This window comes from Eurytemora carolleeae, unplaced genomic scaffold (genome assembly GCF_000591075.1).
Source record: "Eurytemora carolleeae unplaced genomic scaffold, Eaff_2.0 scaffold89, whole genome shotgun sequence".
Taxonomy (NCBI): domain Eukaryota; kingdom Metazoa; phylum Arthropoda; class Copepoda; order Calanoida; family Temoridae; genus Eurytemora; species Eurytemora carolleeae.
The window spans coordinates 139,905-163,065 of record NW_019396034.1 but is presented as its reverse complement, the minus strand read 5'-3'; the positions used below and the strand labels follow the sequence as shown (position 1 = coordinate 163,065).

General features: G+C 30.9%; 1 protein-coding gene across 1 annotated transcript in view; it reads left to right on the top strand.

Moving 5' to 3' along the window:
- Positions 1-168: 168 nt before the first annotated feature.
- Positions 169-23,161, top strand: part of LOC111697820 (semaphorin-1A) — a 51,664-nt gene continuing 28,671 nt past the window's right edge. The window contains exons 1-4 of the mRNA XM_023467950.1: positions 169-631; positions 17,779-17,864; positions 20,304-20,407; positions 22,537-22,641. Of these exons, the coding sequence (XP_023323718.1) occupies positions 374-631; positions 17,779-17,864; positions 20,304-20,407; positions 22,537-22,641 (553 nt within the window). The 5' untranslated portion in view covers positions 169-373. The remainder of the gene's footprint in view (positions 632-17,778; positions 17,865-20,303; positions 20,408-22,536; positions 22,642-23,161) is intronic.

Here is a 23,161-nt window from a genome sequence, read left to right as displayed (position 1 = left end):
CCCAGTATCTTAGTATCCTTATCTTAGTATCCTAGTATACTAGTATCTTAGTATCCTAGTATACTAGTATCTTAGTATCCTAGTATACTAGTATCTTAGTATCCTAGTATCTTAGTATCCTAGTATCTTAGTATCCTAGTATCTTAGTATCCTTGTATCCTAGTATCCACTAAACATATAAAAAGTTCTATTGAGCGCGCATGTAAACTGTCCGTCTGTGAGCTCTCGAGTGAGCTCCCTGACTCCTGTGCGTCTACTACAAGTTACAACTCCTCAGTAGTATTCTAACCGTGCACGGAGAAGCACATTGCACCGCGCACACCATGTGATATATGTGAATTTGAAAATCCCTAAATTTGTGAATAAAACTAACATGCCACAGAAAATGTTGGCTAAATACACCCTAGCCCTGAGTTTACTGGGTGCTGTGACAAGTTATGATTTTCTTGACCAAGGAGAAAAATTTCGTGAAAGCACTGTTTTAAACTCGTCAGTTCCACTTTTTAGAGGAAACACAACACATAGAGATTATTTTAAATTACTCCGAGAAGACACAGGATCTGTGCTGGTCGGAGCTAGAAATATTATTTATAATCTAAGTCTGGTTGATCTCACAGAGAATATACAGGAGGTAAGGCAGGGTTTCAGTCATTTTTTTTTCTTTTTGAAAAATTTACTTTTATCTCCGATTAGCATTGGATTCTCAAAACGTCAGAAATAAAATTCTTTAACTATACAATTTTTAATATAAAGTCCAAATGTAAATGGGTTTCATTAGTCATCAAATTAAACGCCTATTGATGGCATATTATTGTTTTTGCAAACAAAATTTTGATTTAAAAGTTTCAATTGCAAAAAATTCACAATTTAGAATAATCGAATAATCAACATATTATTTGATTCATTATTATCATATTTGAAGAAATATATTTCCAAGAATCATTTGTAATTCGCGCAAAATATTGCACGTTTTTTTGTGCCAATTCAGGTTTAAGTTTGCATCAAATAACGTGCAAACTGCGACATTTTCAATCGATTTAAAATCGAAGAAAAGACAAAAATCTTTTGATTTTCAAGAGAAGTTTCAAGTTTGAAATAAGAATTTTGTTGATTTGTTTAAATTTCATATTTTAAAGAATTAACCTATAAATGTTTATATAATTTAAATCGCAAAAAATTAGCTGAAAATATGTTTTTTACAATTCGTAATAAGAATTTGATTTTAAATACTTTACAACTGAATGAATTAATTTATCAGATTCGTACATTCGAAAATTTCTACTTTTTTCAAACTTAAACATACATTACGCAAACTATTTACCAACCCCGATTTTTTAAACGAGGTATTTCAAGTTAAAAATGCGCAATAAAGTTTTGCAAAGTTTTGGCAAAAGTCCAGTTTGCAAATTAAAATATAACAAAGTACACTGCAAATTGATATCTCAAGATTTTTGTTTTAAAAAAATATTCTTTGAGAAAAACAATCTCTGTCGCAAGCTGAAATATGTTAAACTATTGCTGATTGTACAGTTGCAAATATTTAAAAAAAATTTATTTTTCAATAGCTCAACATTTTTCATCATTATGATTTTCAATCATATTTAAAAGATTTAATCCAGAAACAGATAATCAGAATTTTAAATGAACGAAATTAGTTAAACGAAAAAATTTCAATCATTTCTTCAAAGGGTTCCAACTCCCAGCTTAGACAATTTTTAAATCAAACTTTTATGTTTTTAAAGAAACCAAAAATTTTGTTGACTTATATTTTTGTTAATGTACTTTGAAGCATGTAAACTTTATGAATTGATATCTATTGGAGATAAATTTCTCACGAAACAAAACAAAAATTCAGAGACAAGTTTTTGCCTATAATAGTATTCTCCCCGTCTCCCTTGAATCCCCTTTTAGCAATCCAAACCCCCCAACCGTCCCCTTTTCCCCCTCTTTTAGCATTCATAATTATTAAAAAAAGGAAATGCTTTTAAGTAAACTTTTAAGTTCTCTAGTTCTCTAATTCTCTATAGTTCTCAAGTTCTATAATTCTCTAGTTCTCTAGTTCTCTAGTTCTCTATATATCTAGTTTTTTAGTTCTCATGTTCTCAATAAGTTCTCTAGTTTCCAGTTTCTAGTTCTCTAGTTCTATAATTCTCTAGTTCTCTAGTTCTATAATTCTCTAGTTCTCTAGTTCTCTAGTTCTCTAGTTCTCTAGTTCTCTAGTTCTCTAGTTCTCTAGTTCTCTAGTTCTCTAGTTCTCTAGTTCTCTAGTTCTCTAATTCTCTTGTTATCTAGTTATCTAGTTCTCTAGTTTTTTAGTTCTCTATTTCTCTAGTTCTCTAATTCTCTAGTTCTCTAGTTCTCTAGTTCTCTAGTTCTTTAGTTCTCTAGTTCTCTTGTTCTCTGGTTCTCTAGTTCTGTAGTTCTCTAGTTCTCTGGTTCTCTAGTTCTCTAGTTCTCTAGTTCTCTGGTTGTCTAGTTGTCTAGTTCTCTAGTTCTCTAGTTTTCTAGTTCTCTAGTTTTCTAGTTCTCTAGTTCTCTAGTTTTCTTGTTCTTTAGTTCTCCAAGGTTTTCTAGTTCTCTAGTCCTCTAGTTCTTTAGTTCTCCACATAGATAAAGATAGATTGCGCATAAGACGACATTTTTCACCTTGAAAGATATAAATGTACAGAGATGTTTTAAATATATTCCTATTATATAGATTAACTAGATCGGTTGTGAACATTGGCTGTTCTTATGTCATTGAGTACTTGTGGTGTACATGAGTTCTGTAGAGAGAAATTTAAGTTAGTTTAGTCCTTCTCATGTCCTTCTTCAGTTCTCGTCAATATGATATATTGCTCAGTGAAATATTGTTGTTCAAATAGCTCCATTCCCGGAGTTATTTTACACTCTATTCTATGAAATTCATTAAAACACCAAACCACCCTGCTTATCATTGAAGTACACTTTAACCCCTGGAAGTATGAGTTCGCGGACTGTACAATTCTTGATGATTTTACATACATAAGCTATCTATGTTTATCTATTTATCTATGGTTCTCCAAGGTTCTCAATTTGTATCAAAGTTGTCTGTTTAATTCCCAAGCTTTAATGAAATCTACTAACTAATGATGTGAATGTTATATTATGATGTGTGCTAACTTCATCACATGTTCTATATTGCAAACATAATTAATAATATGTCAAAAATATCATATTTCTTCCCTCCACTCAAAATATATTATTCTTTAAGAGAATTTTTCTATAAGTCGAATAGCTGACAAAATAGTGAAATTCACTCTTGAATGATAACAAAACCAGAAATTGAGGATACAAACTTCTTAGTACAAACCAAAGACGACATTTTCTGATTCTTCGCCTCGTGATTTTCTTTAAAGTGATCCATCTTTTTCCCGCCAAAACCTATCCATGTATTCATTTATCATATACTGACTTGTATGATTTCAAGTTAGTAGATTTTCTTCATGATTATGTCAAATTGGGGCGTGGTCTAGGATAGGGGAGGGGGGATAATTACATTTTGGGGAGAGGAAGGTAAATTAGGGGAAAATATAAAGAAGGAAAAGGGGGTCTACAAAATAATGTAGATAATGTTTAATGATATTCAGATGCAAGGGTGGCTTCAGGATTTAAGATAATGGGGGGGGGGGGAGGTAAAATAATTTATTTGCGTGAAGCGCGAATTTTTTTTACCCCCCCCCCATATTAATTTTGGTGCTAGGTAATTTCTCAAAGGCATTTTCCTAAGGGCAACTTCCCAAGTGACAATTTCCCAAGTGGCAACTTCCCAAATGTGCAATTTCCCAAACGGCAACTTCCCAAAGGTTAGGTTAGGCCCTCTGAACCTCTGCAATGGGGACCGAAAAAAGGAATTTTTGTTGAAAAAAAATATCCTCCCTTCTTCCAATCTACGATAATTTATTTTTCTGGGGCCGCTTAAAATAAAGGAATCTTTGGGTGCATCGCCATTCTTTCCCACTTTACCAACCTGTCGGTGGTCATAGATGACATGTTCTATGTCAAAAGCCTTCGGACTAATGACTTTGTAAAAATCCCCCCTAATTTCACTCAGTGGGGAGGGAGGGGGTAACGGACTGCCACCCGCCCTGAAACCGTCTGTGTCATATGAATTTTCATGTACTTAATCAGCTCTTAAGTATTAATATTTTACCACTTTTTGTTACTTATAGATAATTAATTGTCAAGCCATATGCTTTCAGACTGTCTGAAGATTCAAGCCATAAACTGCCTGAGTTAGTGCACTCATATTCGTTATTAATTAAATTATTTTATTTAGATATCTTAGATGGATCATTATTTAATTAGAACTAAGTTTAATGAAAACTTTACCGGTTAAAAAATGTGTTATCTATTATTGTTTAAATGTGTTATTTATTATTGTTTAAATGTTGGTTTAAGGGACTGCAAGAGTAATTTCAAGTGACCCTCCATTTAACGAGGGACACGCTAGATTCACAACGGCACTCTTAAAGTCTTTTTCTGATCAATAATTTAAAAGAATCAATTGAACAGTGTTTTAAATTAGTATAAGTCCGTTTAAATTTATTTGAGCCGCGGCTCAAATTCATTGAATTCGGACTCTGTACTCCTCATAAATATAAGAGCCACTAGGAATTACATTTACTAAACCTAAAACCTAGCTGAGGAACGTAGGAGTTAAATTTTAAATATCATGCAGCAGTGAAACTTTTTAAATTTAAAGGGGTTGAACTACATTGCTCTATGTTGAATACACTTAGCACCAATATATACATATGGACATTTAGATACAAGATGAATAATTTAAAGGGGGGGGGGGGTTACTTTACTTGATTACAATATTAATAACTTTTAACATTTCTGTAATGTCGTCTTTCTATTCCACCATAGAAAAATGAAAAAATGTAAATAAAATCCAGAAAGATGGAATGTAAACGCGTGTGTTACACTGCAATACATCTGCATATTTAAGGACAAATATTTTAAATAATAATTCATCAATATATCTGTTACCATGTCACCCTTCCCCTCTACGTACAGGGTTACCCACAAAGGATGAGACTTGAAACTCCTAAAAATGACAATTTGAGAATAATTTGTGTCCTGAATATTGTCTTTAAAAGGTTTATTCAATGATTTGGCAAAGAAAACAACAAGTTTACAATTGTAGGGAATCATATATGTAAGGAAACAGACAGTATAAATTGAAATCTCATCTTTTTAAGTAACTTTGTACATTAATACATACTTAATAAATAAAGGTCCATTTCCTTTTACAATAAAGGGGTTGGGGATTTTATACAAAATTTTTACAAATTATTTCCCCCCTTCTTTAGTCTGAGTATGTATTTATCTATATATATAAATTAATATAATCTCTGTTTGTCTGTCTTTTTTTTGTATGTCTGATCATAACTCATAAACCCCAATAGACCATATTTTGGATTCAAATTTTGGGTGAGGCACTCATTAAAGGAAGGAGTTCTCAGTTTGTTTTCAAAGTTCAAAGTTGAGATTGTTTAGATTTCCGGGCAAACCTGGGTTTCCAAGCTTAGTAGTTTATATTTCTAAATCTATCAATTTGTTTCCTTATAGTATTTCTGAACATTTCAATTTAATAACTGCATCTAATCAGGAATGAAGACCCTCCAGCATTCGGCGTTTATCTTAAACTTCATCCCTCCATATATGCAATAATCTTTTTCCCCCCCCCCCCCCCCCAATTGTAGTGTAGCCAACCAACGTGACCAACTTTGTCTCACTTCTGCATGAAAGGAATTGAGTCTTTGCAACAAATCCCAATTTTCTAATACCTATATAATACCTATATAATACCTATATATCTACAACCAAATTATGTAAACCTTAGATGATTCAAACTTTGATTATTTGATATAACAGAAGTCAAAGTTTGAAATATCTAAGCTCTACAATACAACATTGAGTTGTTAAGATATAGGGATTTAAAAACTAGAGTTTGTGGCAAAGACTCAATTCCTTTACTTGTTTGCAGAAACATTTCTGAACTCAAGTAAACAAAATCTTATAATTAAAGCGTGACATTTCTTTTTTTGGACACTGTATTCTTGCAATTATTTAGCAAACAATGCAAATAGTTACACGATTAATTATCTTGCAGAAATATTTGAACACAATTAAATTAACTGAGGGATAGAAATACGCAACTTTATTCACTTTTCTCACGCGCTGTACGCAAATAACATTAACGCACAGCGCGGGTTCTGAGCTTAGCCCCGGGGATAAAAATATTTCAATCCGTTCGACGCAATCCTACGCAATTACACGCACCCTGATATATCAAGAGATTGCTTGTCATGGCTCCTGGCGAATATTACGTAAATGCGTAAATGTAATTTCACGGATTTCTTCCCAATGTATATATACGCAGAGGGCGTACAATAGATATTGGTAATTGATATATGTATACGCTTAGAAGATATCTGAATAGAGACATTAATACTTCATTGCATATAATATAATATATTGTACACGATATCTGCTACCATATATGACGCATGTGTAACCCCAATAAAGCTTATAATTGCGTATAATTGAAGTATTATATTGCTTTGCACGTCGTTAAATCATTAAGAAATAAGTATAGGGTTCCTTGACACGTTAACCTTGATTTTAACAGGATTATCATTTTTCCAATTGCGGGTTTTTAATGACAACGTTTGTGGATTTAAATAAAAAACTTTTTAACGGTTTATTCTTAGAAATTGCTAACACTCAGTGTTAGCAATAACTTAAAAAAAATCACTGAAAGTAAAAATTATCTTATGAAGCCTAAATTGACTGATGAATAATATTTAGAATCTAAATTTTCACATTTTTTGTTAAATAAGAGTATAAAGTTGATTTAGTTTCCTGCATTTTAAACAATCAATTTCCGGCATTTCTAATTAAATCTACATTGCAAGAACAAAAAATATTAATATTTTGATTACTCAATGCCCTGATGTTTTTTACATTATAAAAGAACAATATGTTTTTATTTTCTATTTTGTTTATATTTTACCTTATCAAAAAATCTTATTTCTTGAGTCTTGACCTAAGTGCGTAAATACTTGAAAATTGACATTGATATGAATTCGGGCAATTGTCTCAAAACCAGGATATGTTTCAAAAACGAGACATGAGCTAACTGAAATGCGGCAATTTTTACAAAATAGATATATATGTTTGAAAATGAAAACAAGAATCATCAGAAACTAATTCTTAAACCTTATTATTAGTTTCAAGTTAACATTTTTTGTTTCAATAAATAAAAAATAGTCATTTCTTATTAATGTATGGTGTAGTTTTGTTCAACTCGGCTTGGATTTAAAGATATGTATGCTTGAAAAAGATAACTTTGCAGATTTGGCCCATTTCTAACACTCAGTGTTAGATATGGGCCAAGTGTTAGTTTTGGAACTTAGTTCTCTTGCAATAAGGATCTGCTTTTATAAATATGTTTTCTTTTTTCTGATTCGAACTATTGCTGCCACTTGGGTCTTGCGTAAAATTATCTTTACAAGTACGCAGTAAATGCGTAGCTAAGCTTATCTTTAGTTAAATCTAGTTTATAGTTTGACGCATAACTACCATGATCATTATATTTCGACCTAGCCCAATATAAACCCATGAACGAGAAAAAGGAATTATTGCAAATAACAGCAATTTAACATCCACCTACTGAAATCAACTTTTAACCAAACTCTTAACGAAAGATATTTTTTTGTCAAATCATAGTTGTCATAATATTTGGGCATAAGAAAATAAAAACCTTGCCCAATTCTTCATCCGGTTCGTCATTTTCATACTTTGTTTTCAATGATAAGTAATTTAAAGTAACCTTATAGCTCCGGTTGTAGAGTGGCATGTCCGATTCACAATGAAACCGTTTACACCATTGTCTTTATACAAGATTGACGGTGCTATCCTTATTTTCTAGCTGAAAAAAAGAGAGCCTGGACATTAGAGTATAAATTGTACTTATAAAATGATAAAAACATTAACAATGTAGGTGACCCACAAAAACAAAACACTACAGAGCACTGCGATTTAATGGTCTCACGCTCTCTAGCAAAAATCGTTGAGAATTTTGCCAATTACTTCTAAAAAACCAAATCTAACAAGAAGTGCTTTACAGTGCTAAAATGAACATGTAAAGGGCTACAGAAAAGCATAAGTGAGTTAGAGCGGTAAAATCTTAGCTTAGGGCGTTGCGACACTTCAAAGTCAGCCCTGTCTTTAAAATTGATGAGACTGTTTATAAGGAGGCTGAATCTATGTGAGATGAATTTAAGATAATCTGGGAAATTTATTTTGAGTTATTTGGTTTTTTTTTTCTTTTTAAATTCTGTTTAGTTTATTTTGGTTTTATTTGATAAATTTAAATCTTATTTTAAGTGGGACACCCTGTAGATTGAGAATGGGGGGGGGCAAGGCTACCGCTCTATATCGAATACAATAATTGTACTCAGATATCTTTGCAACACCACTATCTCAGATCAAACTAATAAATGTCATTCCATATCAGTAGGTTAGGTTCACTATTAAAACATGGGGGGCAGACAGGGGAAAGGGGGAGGTGGGTAGACAGGGGGATAGGTGGGCCTACTCCACTCTTGATTTTTATGACTTCTATAAGAGGATTATGAAACACGTAATTCTTTATTTATGTTAATATTTATCTAGATTCACACAGGGTACTGAAAAAATCACAAAATGATAAAAAATTTTGTTTCAAATTATAAAAAAATTTGATTTCAAATTGATAAGAATTTTGATTTAAAAATGATGAAAAAATTTATTTCAAAATGATAAAGAATTAGATTTAAAAATATTGAAAAAATTAGATTTCAAAATAATAAAAATTAGATTTCGTACAGCTAAGAATCAGATCTGTTATGTTTTTGAGAACTTCAGATCAAAAATAATTTTGGGAATCAGATCTAAGTATTATTCATGTACTAATCCTGTATTCGGGTTGATAATTCTGTATTTGGGTTGATATTTGTAATGATGAAAAAATTTATTTCAAAATAATAAAAAATTAGATTTAAAAATATTAAAAAAATTAGATTTCAAAATAATAAAAATTAGATTTCAAAATAATAAAAAGTAGATTTCAAATTCTAAAAAATTTGATTTCAAAATACTAACAAATTTGATTTTAAAATGATAAAAAATTTATTTCAAAATGAAATTTTTTTTCAAAATAATAAAAAAATGATAAAAAAGTTTATTTTAAAATTTTTAAAAAGTTAGTTTCAAATGATAAAAAAATATTATTTCAAACTTTTAAAAAATTGATTTAAAATTATAAAAAATAGGTTTCAAAATCGTAAAAAAATTTATTTAAAATGCTAAAAATTTGATTTTAAAATGGAACACCCTGTTGGTATAATAATATAGTTATTGATAGCCTCAAGAGTTTTTGACATTTGTAAATCAGAATTCCCATGATTAACTCTGTAAGTACCAACAACAGCTTGGGTTCATACTGAAAATATAATCGAAACTATCTCAAGTATCAAGTTGTCAACTTGTCAAACAAATGCAAATTAAAAAAACACTATTCGATTTAATTTGTAGCGGTTTATAAACCATAAGCATGCAGGGCTGTAACTGGGGTTATAGAGCTCGCCCCCCCCTTGTAATATCGACTAAACACTTGTCACATATTCTAATTTTCCAATTCTTATATTTTTGCAATCTGATGGTTTAAATCTTTAATATTTCCAACGTTGACTTTTGAATCGAGCAGAATTCATACTTTGAAATATCAAAGGCTGACAACATCATTTAAAAAAAATTTAAGTACTCCATTTTTTAAGGCAAGAATTCAGTTTCTTAACGATTAAAAAAAGAGTTTTACTGTGCTTCGCCCCTCCCTAATTTTCAATCAGTGCCTCCTCACCCTCCCTTACTAGTTACTACTATTCAAACTTTCTATTTACAGCCTTTCTTTATTTGCTCTCTAACCTTTCTTCAAAATGCATTTAATTAGTTTTATATATATATATATATATATATATATATATATATATATAAACAAGATATTCAAATATAAATTGTATTTATTACCTTGTATTCCAGGTCGATAAAATGTTCCACAATAATATAAATTTTTAACAATGTAATAAATTTTAATTTTCGAATAAATTAATTCAGATCGAACTTTCCAAACTTATCGCGAAACCTTTGCAACGCTAACAGAATTTTAAGATACAAACAAAAGCATTTTTTAATTAGCATAATTCAGTTTTATTTTCTAAATGAAATTCAGTTTTTATCTTATTATAGTTTTTTTTTAGATTCTATCGAAGTTTTATAGATTCTATCAAATCCAAATTTCTTTCAGTTCTATCAAAGGTTTTAATTATAGATCGAACAGAACGAAATGATTTAGTAGAATAAAGGAATTGATTCTTCGCCACAAACTTGCAGATTTGCAACCCAATGTTGTATAACTTAGATCGTTCAAATTTCAAATTCTGTTAGATGAAATCATCTAAATTTATCTTTACATCTTCAGGTTGTAAAGATATAGGAATGGAAACATTCGAAATTGTGACAAAGACTGAATTCCATTTGAAACAACATATTGCGCCATTTGTGCGGTCGGCAACCAGTTTATCTAAACTGTTATTTGAGTAAATAATTCAAGATGTCTGCCACCGAACCTAGATAATTCAAGATCGCTGCTCGCTGCTTGTCTAAAGATTAGGGATGGAAATCGATTTGTGTTTCGATTTTAAGAATTTAATTTAGACTTCTAAGGAGGCTAAACAAGTTCTGTCAAAACTTTATGTTTTAAATTTGCCTGTATTACATTATGTCCATTTTTAATCTCTTCAAATCTTTTCACAAACGACATTTTTCAAAACGATTGGTTAAATCGTTCAAATAAATCGTTTGGTTAGCATCTTTGACTGGATAACATTTTCATAATGTAAATACACGAGCTCATAGGGAATTCAACTTTGATATATTTAAAACATTTCCGATTCTCGTGCAGAGCCTTTTAAAAGACAAACATTTTTGAATGTTGAAAAATGGAGCTGAAAGGAGGCCCATCCCTAGTCTGAAGATAGAGCGCCGTATTAGGATTTGTCTGACATTGCCATCTTTCTAAATCTTTTTAGTGGAGTTAAATGTTGTCATATCGCCCATATCTCAGATTTACACGCTGAGGCCTTGGGACACTTTTTAAAACACATAAGATTTATATATCCTCCCCCCCACCCCATCGTAAGATTTTTTTTACAGTTAAAGTAAATGTAGGAAATATTTCAAGTGATGCTTAATTTGAAGAGTTGCATGTCATATTCACAACGATACTTTTTGAGCCTTTCTCTCATCAAGTAAAATACACTTATTTGTCTAACTAAAAATTGAATATTTTCAATCATGGTACATCTCAAAAAGTGACTTGCACAGTTTGCTTCAGAGGCAACGAAGAAATTAGCAGAATTCTAGCCTTTTATCATTAATTTAAAGATAGAAAAACGAAGGTATCTTTCATTTTGTTATTCAGATAGAGGTCTGAAGGGAACCGTAGTAAATGGGACACACCACTCTAAATCTAAAGAATCAGTTTAAAATAACGACTGTACAGTCCCTTCAAGATAATCAAGATTTTTGTTCATGCATGGCTTAAATCTTTACATTATCTTTATATTTTGAAAACAAGTTTAAATCAAATATTCCAATAAGAATCTGGAAAAAATATCCTCGGGGTCGGTTACTTTGTTGTCTCCTGCCAAACCCATTATAGTGATTGATGTCAGTTTTATTAAATCTGAAAATATTGAAATTCAAGCATATATTTCGTTGTACTTTTATTTTAAGATACTAGGCTTTTCAGACGCTTTTTTAAGTCATGATTTTAGGCTGAAATAGTTGCTATTTATGCCACCATTCTTCATGATTTTTTTTTGCAGATTTTCTTCTTTTTAGTTGTGATTTTTAAAAAGTTATTTCCAAAATATTAACTGGCCAAAAAACTTTCCTTTTTTAACTGATCGGTTTGATGATCGGTTTGGTGATCGGTTTGGTGATCGGTTTGGTGCTCGGTTTGACTTTTTCACATTTATTGGATACAAACAGTTAAAAATACATATTTAAAGTTATGATAAAATGTTAACATATGCACTTGAAAAATTTAGAATATGCTAAATAAAACATGTTGGATCCATATAATTGAATTAAAATTCAGACAAGATCGTCAAAATGTAAATATAAAAAGTAGCAATTTCTGCTTATCTCTTTGTTTGTTTGTTTTATGTCCGATCATACCTATAGTAAACCCTTCCATTTTATTTCACTACAGAACGGGTTTATTTGGCGTACCGTCCCGGTTTGCCTTACATAGTCTGTATTTGTACTGTACATACAGCTTGCTAGTTAAAAGTCGGCCTGGTACTTGAAATAAACCGGAGTTTACAGTTTACAGTGCCTTCACCGATTTGCCTCAAATTTTGATTGTTGAACTCAGTAGAACCACAGAAATCTTCTTTTGGCTGGGCTTCAACATTATAAATTGAGTAAGATGATTTTTTCATAGAAAGTTTAGTTTCTATGTAACGATGGGTTCTCGAACTGCAGTTAAAAAGTACTGTAAATAAAATGAAAAATACCGTAATTTAGATTTATAAAGCGTGCTTGCACGCGCCTCTGGTTATATTATTTGCAATCTATTTAGCGCGCTTTTTTGCCACTGCAAACACCTATATTTAGCTTGTTTATATTTGCACAATTTTAGCAAACTGATCTATGATATGCGGACAAGAAAATGAGGTTGCCCTGCGGCGGGGTGCTTCACGAATTCGTAAATATCAGTCTAAATCATTTTAAGGTCAAAACCTGGAAGATTATTTTTATGTTTAAAAGGATTTGCAAAAAAAGATCTCATTACAATATGAGAATATTTTTTTATGAATTTACAGCAAAATTTGAGGTAAATCTTTCTCAACAATTTTTTATATCTGCAGAGCTAGTTAGATATTTAAGAAATAATATTTTATTTTTAAATACTAATAAACGTTTGAAGTTTTGAAATACGTTCAAAATAATCAATACTTAATATCCCAACGTTAAGAAAGATACTGATTGTGATTACCCTCCTCATACTTTTCCCCCCTTATATCTTTGTAACCAGATATCGTAGACCTATCATATCTCAAACGATACATTCACCAGGTTGTAAAGATATTGGTATTACTATTTTAAGCGAATAATCAGTTCTTTAGTTAACATTTTGAAAAAATCGAAATAATTCAATCTGGATCGCCACCTTGAACTATATTAGTATAATCAGTAAATGTAAAAATATATGAAACAATGTAGTTTTACTAACTATTGAATTTGGATAGTTTAGCATTGTATACGCTACATAATACATCAACTATACGTTGAGTAAATATATTGTATACAAGCTTGTATATATACCTCCAGGCAGTCCCACAATACACTATCTACATATTTTACAATAGGGGGGTTTCAGAAAATAGGAACTTAAAACATATGTTTAGCCCAAAAAAGATATAAAAGGGACTGTTAATGTCATTTTAATTAAGTTACCCTCAATTTAAAGAAAAATCCTTAAAAACTTCTTCTAAACAATAATGATGCAGTTATTATTTTTGATCTGTAAATTCATAGTTTCCATTTACAGCAGCATGCAATGAATTAAAACACGTTAGGATTTTGAAAAACCCTTTTATATGGGTTTAAAGAGATTTGTTGTCAATTGGAAATGCCACTCTCTAAATGGAGGATCACTTAGAATTACGCGTACGGTCCCTTAAACCCCTTCCAACCTATTCTGTAACTTACTAAACAACGGTTGTATTGATTTTAAAACGGCGTCGCGTGTTTTTATTCTTCTCTTCAGTTTTAGACCGTTACTACAGATTATTAATCAAATTTTTGACCATGGCAGCAGCAGCTTTAAACATCTTCTTATCTAATCATAATCTCAGCTTAAACTGTGTTTTTATGAATCGTTCATCTCTCTGAAATATTAATATTTTTGGGTGGGAATTAACGACCTTCTTAAGTTACTTTAGGGACCATTCACTCTTTTCAAAGATTGTTTAGGATTGAATAAAAATGTCAAAACTGGTTCAATCTTTCAATCAAATATTGTTTTAACTTCTTAAAATTTTATCATATTTTAAATAAAAACAAACTCGTTGAGTGAAAAGTGGGACCAATCCCTTTTTGTATTTAAAAAAGGCTGAAGGTAATTAGAATAATACCTAAAATATTCACTTTACGACCCAATAAGTTAGAAGAAAAGGGCGTGGGCAGCAATTAAATCAACAATTTAAAGAGTTTACAGTGTTTAGGTCAAAATACTAATATTCCTACCGAATCTAAATATATTCAAATACAGGGTTATTCCAAAACAGATCAGATTTTGAATACGTTTTTTTTTGATAATTTTAAAATCTTATTTTGATAAAAGTCGTTTTGACGTATGAATCAGATTTTAAAAATGACCTTTTTTTAGTAACAGTGTATTATAATAATTCTGGGGGGTGAGATGAAATTTTTTTTTCAAGGGTTATCAAACATACACTCAAATTTCTGTAAATAGATAAACATATAGATAAACAGATAGATAAACAGATAAATTAACAAATAGATAAACAGATATATAAATATACACATAAATAGATACATAAACAGATTGATAAATAGATAGATAAACAGATATATAAACAGATAAATAAACAGATTGATAAATAGATAGATAAACAGATAGATGAATAGATAGATAAACAGATAAATAAACAGATTGATAAATAGATAGATAAACAGATAGATGAATAGATAGATAAACAGATATATAAACAGATAGATAAACAAACAGATAAACAGATAGATAAACAGATAAATAAATATATAGATAAACAGATAGATAAATAAATAGATAAACAGATAGATTAATAGATAGATAAACAGATAGATAAACAGATAGATAAACAGATAGAGAAATAGATAGAGAAATAGATAGATAAACAAATAGATAAACAGACAGATAAACAGATAAATAAATAGATAGATAAACAGATAGATACATAGATAGATAAACAGATAGATTAATAGATTGATAAACAGATAGATGAACAGATAGATAAACAGATAGATAAACAGATTGAGAAATAGATAGATAAACAGATAGATAAATAGATAGATAAATAGATAGATAAAACTATGAATATATTTAATAATTTTAGGCTATCTTATCTATCTATCCATCTACAAAGAAGCAAGTCATCTTAACATTATAACATGAAAATAAAAACAAAGAATTCGTAAGAACAGAAAGAACAAGCAGAACAAGAAGGACAAGAAGAACAAGAAAAACAAGAGGAACAAGAAGAACAGGAAGAACAAGAAGGACAAGAAGGACAAGAAGAACAAGAAGAACAAGAAGAACAGGAAGAACAGGAAGAACAAGAAGGACAAGAAGGACAAGAAGAACAGGAAGAACAAGAAGGACAAGAAGGACAAGAAGAACAAGAAGAACAAAAAGAACAGGAAGAACAGGAAGAACAAGAAGAATGAGAAAGACAAGAAGAAAAAGAAGAACAAGAAGAACAAGTAGAACAAGAATAACAAGAAGAACAAGAAGGACAAGAAGGACAAGAAGAACAGGAAGAACAAGAAGGACAAGAAGGACAAGAAGAACAAGAAGAACAAAAAGAACATGAAGAACAGGAAGAACAAGAAGAATGAGAAAGACAAGAAGAAAAAGAAGAACAAGTAGAACAAGAATAACAAGAAGAACAAGAAGGACAAGAAGGACAAGAAGAGCAAGAAGAAAAAGAAGGACAAGAAGAGCAAGAAGAACAAGAAGGACAAGAAGAGCAAGAAGAACAAGAAGGACAAGAAGAGCAAGAAGAACAAGAAGGACAAGAAGAATAACAAGAACAACAAGAACAACAAGAACAGGAAGAACATGAATTAAAAGAAGAAGAACAAAAAGTGAATTACCAAGAAATAATTATAATCTTTTTGCACATTACAACCTTTCAAGAGACTGCTGAAGCTACAAATCATATTTTATTCGACAGTTAAATGTTTAAAATCAGTTTTAATTTATTTGTCAATAAAAACAATGAGAATACACTTTTTGAAACCACACACCTTGTTTGAGCACTGTTGTGCCTCTCTACACCCCCCTCTCTCTTTGTATTTTTGTTGGGGGTAACAGTCAGTTAACCAATGTTATATAAGCAAAACCATAAGGATTTATTGGATATAAAACTATGGATAACTACACTATTTATCGGATACTATAAATAGTCACGTGATATATTCTAACCAATAGGAATACAAATGATAAATCACGTGATTTAATCAAGAAATAGGATTGGTAGAAACATGGCACTGATTGTTTGCTTGTTTTTAGCATTCAGGCAGTGTGCTTTGATGGACTTTGTCGGTGCATAGATAAAGGGGCATAGCACGGGTTGGGGGGTGAGGGGGGGGGTATACAATAAAATTTCTTATTGCAAAACATCGTTCAGATGTTTTCCAATCCTCAGTAAATATTTATGTATCTTTTGTAAAATACTTTGAAAACTATTTTGAAAAGATAGAAAGATAGATAGATTGAAGGATATATAGAAAGATAGATAGATAGAAGGATATACAGAAAGATAGATAGATATATTTATAGATAGAACAGATAGATGATAGATAGATAAATAGATAGATAGATATATAGATAGATAGAAAGATAGATAGATTCATAGATGGATAGATAGATAGATAGATAGATAGATAGATAGATAGATAGATAGATAGATAGATAGATAGATAGATAGATAGATAGATAGATAGATAAGATAGATAGATAGATAGATAGATAGATAGATAGATAGCTAAATAGAGAGGTAAATAGATAGATATAGAGAGGTAAATAGATAGATATAGGTATATAAATAGAGATAGATGGATAGATATAAGAATAGATAAATAGATATATATATCTATATATATAGATAGATAGATAGATAGATAGATAGATAGATAGATAGATAGATAGATAGATAGATAGATAGATAGATAGATAGATAGATAGTTCTATAAACCTAATAAAACTAAATAGTAAACGGTAGGTGCGGTCAAGAAAACATGAAACAAACAAATAAACCATAGCAGCGTCATGTCGTCATGCTGTCATGCCGTCATCTTCTGTCCAGTGAGCATGATACGGCAGGTCATATTAAAGTAAATCTCACTTTAAATTGAAATGTTTTGAATCATATAGCTAAGATTAGAGAAGAATAAAAACTAAGATTAGAGAAGAATGAAAATTAAGATTAGAGAAGAATGAAGACTAAGATTAGAGAAGAATGAAAATTAAGATTAGAGAAGAATAAAAACTAAGATTAGAGAAGAATGAAAATTAAGATTAGAGAAGAATGAAGACTAAGATTAGAGAAGAATGAAAATTAAGATTAGAGAAGAATAAAAACTAAGATTAGAGAAGAATAAAAATTAAGATTAGAGAAGAATGAAAATTAAAATTAGAGAAGAATGAAAACGAAGATTAGAGAGGAATGAAAACTAAGATTTGTAAATGGTACACTGTTCATATAAAAAGTTGGACTAAAGTTGTATTAAACATTTTCTGGATGTTCAGCAACTAGAATATTCTGTATCACGTTGCTGATTAGTATTGAATTCTTCAAAAGTAAAATTTTTCCAAATGTTCATGTTTTTTTATTTGTATTTTATTTTCAGCGTATCTACTGGGAAAGCAGTGAGGTAGATAGAGAACTGTGTTTACTCAAGGGGAAAGGAGAAGACGATTGTCAAAATTATATCAGGTAAATATTAGACATTTTTAAAATCTATTTCCCCATCTNTGTTACAAAATACTACCCCCTCCACGTAGTTAGTAGTTAAGGAATGTTAGCGTTTGTCTTAGCACACAGGAAAAAATGCGCCAATATAAAAAGTATTTAAATTGGGAAAAATTGCTAGTTTCATTTTTCCCAAATAGTTTTACATTTATACTTTTACAATTATTTGAATTCTTTAAGTTCTAGGAATTTGATATAGATAGTTACATTTTGGGTTTAAATATATTTTTTTCTTTTCTTTTTAAGCTTACTCGTTCATTTCTTTTTCTTTGTTGAACAGATTTTTAACAAATAGAAAAAAAACTGTTTTTAATATTTTTTTCAAACTTCTTTTCTATAACATTTTGTGACATAAATAAAATGCAGTTAGATACATCATTTTCTCTATTTTAGATTTTGTTTAAACATACACTTTTTGAATGTTTTTTTTTACCAGTGTATGTATCATGTATTTCTTAACATGTATAATGTAAGTTTTAATGTAAGTTGTATAATGCATTGCAGCTGAAAAGATGATAAAAATATGTTTCGTATTGTTTGACACAAAGTGTCACTGTATAATATCATAAATAATGTTTCAAGGCAATATTCATATCTTTATAGCTATTCTATAAAATCAATTTATCTATCTATCTATTTAAAATCACATATATTTATCAGTATCGAGGAGCAAACTTTTTTTTCGGTGTTCATATTTATCACACTGTGCAGATTTTTTATAGTTTAAAATTAATAGATTAAAACCTTTTTAAGTTTTGTCTCAATAACTTTTCAATTGAGCCCCCCTCCCTTTTTAAAACTTGTTACATCATCAATTAACAATCATTACCTTCATCTTTTGTATCTGAGAATGAAAAAGATAGTGTCGTTTTCTATCTGGAAAAGTTTGAAATTCTGACAATTTTCTTTTGTTGTCTCTGCTGCATATATAATTGTTTTCAACAGTTCCTTTAATATCTTGCTTAAAATGTGTATACATATTGTTTGTGTGTAAGCGTGTGTTTGTGTTCGTACAAGAAAGTGTGTATCTGTTAACACCCGAGGATACACGTAACAGAATTGGGACTTTGTTGGTAAACTGTGGACAATGGACAATACTTCATATCCTTCATACTTTCATTCTTCATTCTTAGACAGATAGATAGATAGATAGATAGATAGATAGATAGATAGATAGATAGATAGATAGATAGATAGATAGATAGATAGATAGATAGATAGATATAGATAGATAGATAGATAGATAGATAGATAGATAGATAGCTAAATAGAGAGGTAAATAGATAGATATAGAGAGGTAAATAGATAGATATAGGTATATAAATAGAGATAGATGGATAGATATAAGAATAGATAAATAGATATATATATCTATATATATATATAGATAGATAGATAGATAGATATATAGATAGATAGAAAGATAGATAGATAGATAGATAGATAGATAGATAAAGAGATATATATATATAGATAGTTTATCCGGTTAGACATATTAGAAATTATACGCATTTTTACTTCTCAATAATTCTTTAATAAAAGAAGTTATATAAAACTTGCAATTTACATTAGTTTAACGTGATTTGTGAATTCCAAATTTATGAAGAAAATCCTGTAAAAAGGATTTTGCTCAAGTTAGCTGTCAACCAATTCAAACTATATTTGTATTAATATTACAAGGACATGTGTAAAGTTTTTGTCTGCACATTGGTTTTGAATCAAACCGTAAACGTGATTTTAATCATACAAAGTTTTTATCAATAAACTTTGCGGTTTTACGTTATTTCTGGTTTCTGACATTTTTTATCAGGGATTTTATATTTTTTATGTAATTACACTCCTTGTTTACGCTGGACTTACAACATATATATCACGCACCTCTGCCCCTTTAGTAAAAATAAATTTATAAATGAAGCATAAAGTCTGACCACGTCAACAGGCTAGTCCTGTTGATTCTCTGCTTTATTAACCCAATGTCTGTGCGGTACAGTACAAACTGGGACCGGAAAGGTTGACCCGGCTCTAAAATTCAAATGTACTATGGCTGCCTGTGATATGTATGTCCATTGTCTATTTTTGAAAAATTCCCTAATGAACTAATTATTGGTCATAAACTTAATTTTTTCCACATAATATATCTGGTTGTGGTGTAAACCTTTCATATTTGAAACTATTATTACTGCTTAATAAAAAAATCAAAGTTTAAAAAATTAAAGGCTAATATAAACAGGTTACAAAGATATAAGAATTAGACAATTAGAGTTTAAAACAAGCGTTATGCCTCATCACTTCTAAGTTTACGAGGAATAAAAACTCTAAAAGATAAATAATTGTAATGATATTACATGTTACAATTAGTTGCTATGTAGTTAAAAGACGAGTCTAACTTATTACTATATTTAGACACTATACCAACAGTGGAAATGGATATGAAGTAATAAAGCAGTTTAGCGGTAAAGGATATGCTCCCTACGATCCAAAACATAATTCTAGTTCACTTTTCACAGGTAAAATATAAAACAAGAACACAGATACCTTAAAAATATGTTTTAACATCTAAAAGGATGTGGTTACAGCTAAAAGGATGGGGTAACAGCAAAAAATGATGTGGTAACAGCTTCAAAGAATGTGGTAACAGCTAAAATGATGTGGCAACAGCTTAAAGAAATTTTCAACAACTAAAATGATGTTGTAACAGCTTAAAGAATGTGGTAACAGCTAAAATGATGTGGTAATAGCTTAAAAAGGATGTGGTAACAGCTAAAAAGGATGTGGTAACAGCTTAAAGGATGTGGTAACAGCTAAAATGGATGTGGCAACAGCTTAAAGAATATGGTAACAGCTAAAATGATGTGGTAATAGTTTAAAAGGATGTAGTAACAGCTTAAAGGATGTGGTAACCGCTGAAAAGGATGTGGAAACAGAATAAAGGATGTGGTAACCGCTGAAAAGGATGTGGAAATAGAATAAAGGATGTGGTAACAGCTTAAAGAATATGGTAACAGCTAAAATGATGTGGTAACAGTTTAAAAAGATGTAGTAACAGCTTAAAGGATGTGGTAACCGCTGAAAAGGATGTGGAAACAGCGTAAAGGATGTGGTAACAGCTAAACTAATGTGGTAATAGCTAAAAAGGATGTGGTAACAGCTAAAAAGGATGTGGTAACTGCTTAAAGAATATGGTAACAGCTAAAATGATGTGGTAACAGTTAAAAAGGATGTATTAACAGCTTAAAGGATGTGGTAACCGCTGAAAAGGATGTGGAAATAGAATAAAGGATGTGGTAACAGCTTAAAGAATATGGTAACAGCTAAAATGATGTGGTAACAGTTTAAAGGGATGTAGTAACAGCTTAAAGGATGTGGTAACCGCTGAAAAGGATGTGGAAACAGCGTAAAGGATGTGGTAACAGATGACCTGATGTGGTAATAGCTAAAAAGGATGTGGTAACAGCTTAAAGAATATGGTAACAGCTAAAATTATGTGGTAACAGTTAAAAAGGATGTAGTAACAGCTTAAAGGATGTGGTAACCGCTGAAATGGATGTGGAAACAGCGTAAAGGATGTGGTAACAGCTAAACTGATGTGGTAACAGTTAAAAAGGATGTGGTAAAAGCTAAAAATGATGCAGTAAAACTGTTGTGGACAAGTTTTATCTCGAAATTGGCAATCAAAAACAAACTTTTACACATTTTATTGTACAACATATTTCTGCAAATATAAGTTCAACGCCAATGTTTCAGAAAAAGTTTTGATCTATCAAGAATTGATATATCTGCTGGTCCAAGTTTAATGCATTTGGTCAGATAATTAGTATTCAATTGATCCTTAATTAATACTAATTATCAAAGCACAACAATGACCTAGGGGGTAATTATGCTAATGCAGGCAACTTAGTGTGGCGGGGGGGGGGGGTTGCAATGGTTAGAGGGCAACGTTTTTGAAAACGGAGGAAGGAAGAAAGGGCAAAGTGTTTCAATAGATAGTACGGGAGGACAAAGTGATTGGTTATAGGGGTAAGAAGGCAAAGAGATTATAACGAGATGTAGTTGCTTAGTTCTAATAAAGAGAGGCAGGGAGGAAAAAGTGTTTATTAAGACAGGTAAAGAAAGTAAAGTGTTATGAAGAGAGGTAAAGATGACAAAGTTTTATAAAGAGAGGTAAGGAGCTAGGGTAAAGTGTTAATAAGAGAGGTAGGGAAAGCAAAGTGTTATTAAGAGAGGTAGGGAGGGTAAAGTGTTGGTAAAGAGAGGTAGGGAGAGTAAAGTGTTAATAAAAGAGGTAGGGAGGGCAAAGTGTTATTAAGAGAGGTATGGAGGGCAAAGTGTTAATAAGAGAGGTAGGGAGTTGAACATGTTATTAAGAGAAGTAGGGAGGGCTAAGTGTCTATAAGACATGAAAAGAAGGTAAAGTGTTATGAAGAGAGGTAAAGATGGCAAAGTTTTATAGGCAAAGTTTATAAAGAGAGGTAGGGAGGGCAAAGTGTTATTAAGAGAAGTAGGGAGGGTAAAGTGTTATTAAGAGAGGTAGGGAGGGTACAGTGTTTATAGGAGAGGTAGGGAGAGCAAAGTGTTATTAAGAGAGGTAGTGAGGGTAAAGATTACTAATAAACTGATAGCATGTCTTTAATTATAGGTGGAGACCTCTATGCCGCCACCGTGTCCGATTTTTCTGGAACTGATTCCTTGATCATTAAAAACCAGCTAAGAACAGAGCAGTACGATTATGCACACCTAAACGGTAAGTTAAAAAAAAACACAGATGTACATGACAAAACATGCAGAATTTTTTTCTTCTTTCACATTATCTATCTATCTATCTATCTATATTTATATCCTTATATCTATTTATCTATCTATGTATCTATATATTACAAGGTATTGTTTCCACAGCTTGTTTAACTCCTTGTCCCTCTATTGTTCTGAATCTGAACTCCCTGCTTTGAGTTCGGTTAGGTTCTACTCCAGTCTAGTTTAGTCAACCAGGACCTTTTAACCCGGCGTAGGAATCATATTCAGGGTTATAATGTAAAAACAGTGTATAAGGTTTGTTTAAAATTAGGCCGAATCGGTCAGAGAGAGACAGAGAGAGAGAGAGAGAGATAGGGGTTTGGGAGGAAATTCTAAAACTTTGATTGATGACATTTTAGAAAGGGTTAACTAAATCAGGGAACTTAAACTTGAGAAAACATACACAATAGAGGGGGAGGGGAGAGAGGGAGGGGGGTACGACATGTGTTCAGGAGGGGGGAGGAACAAAA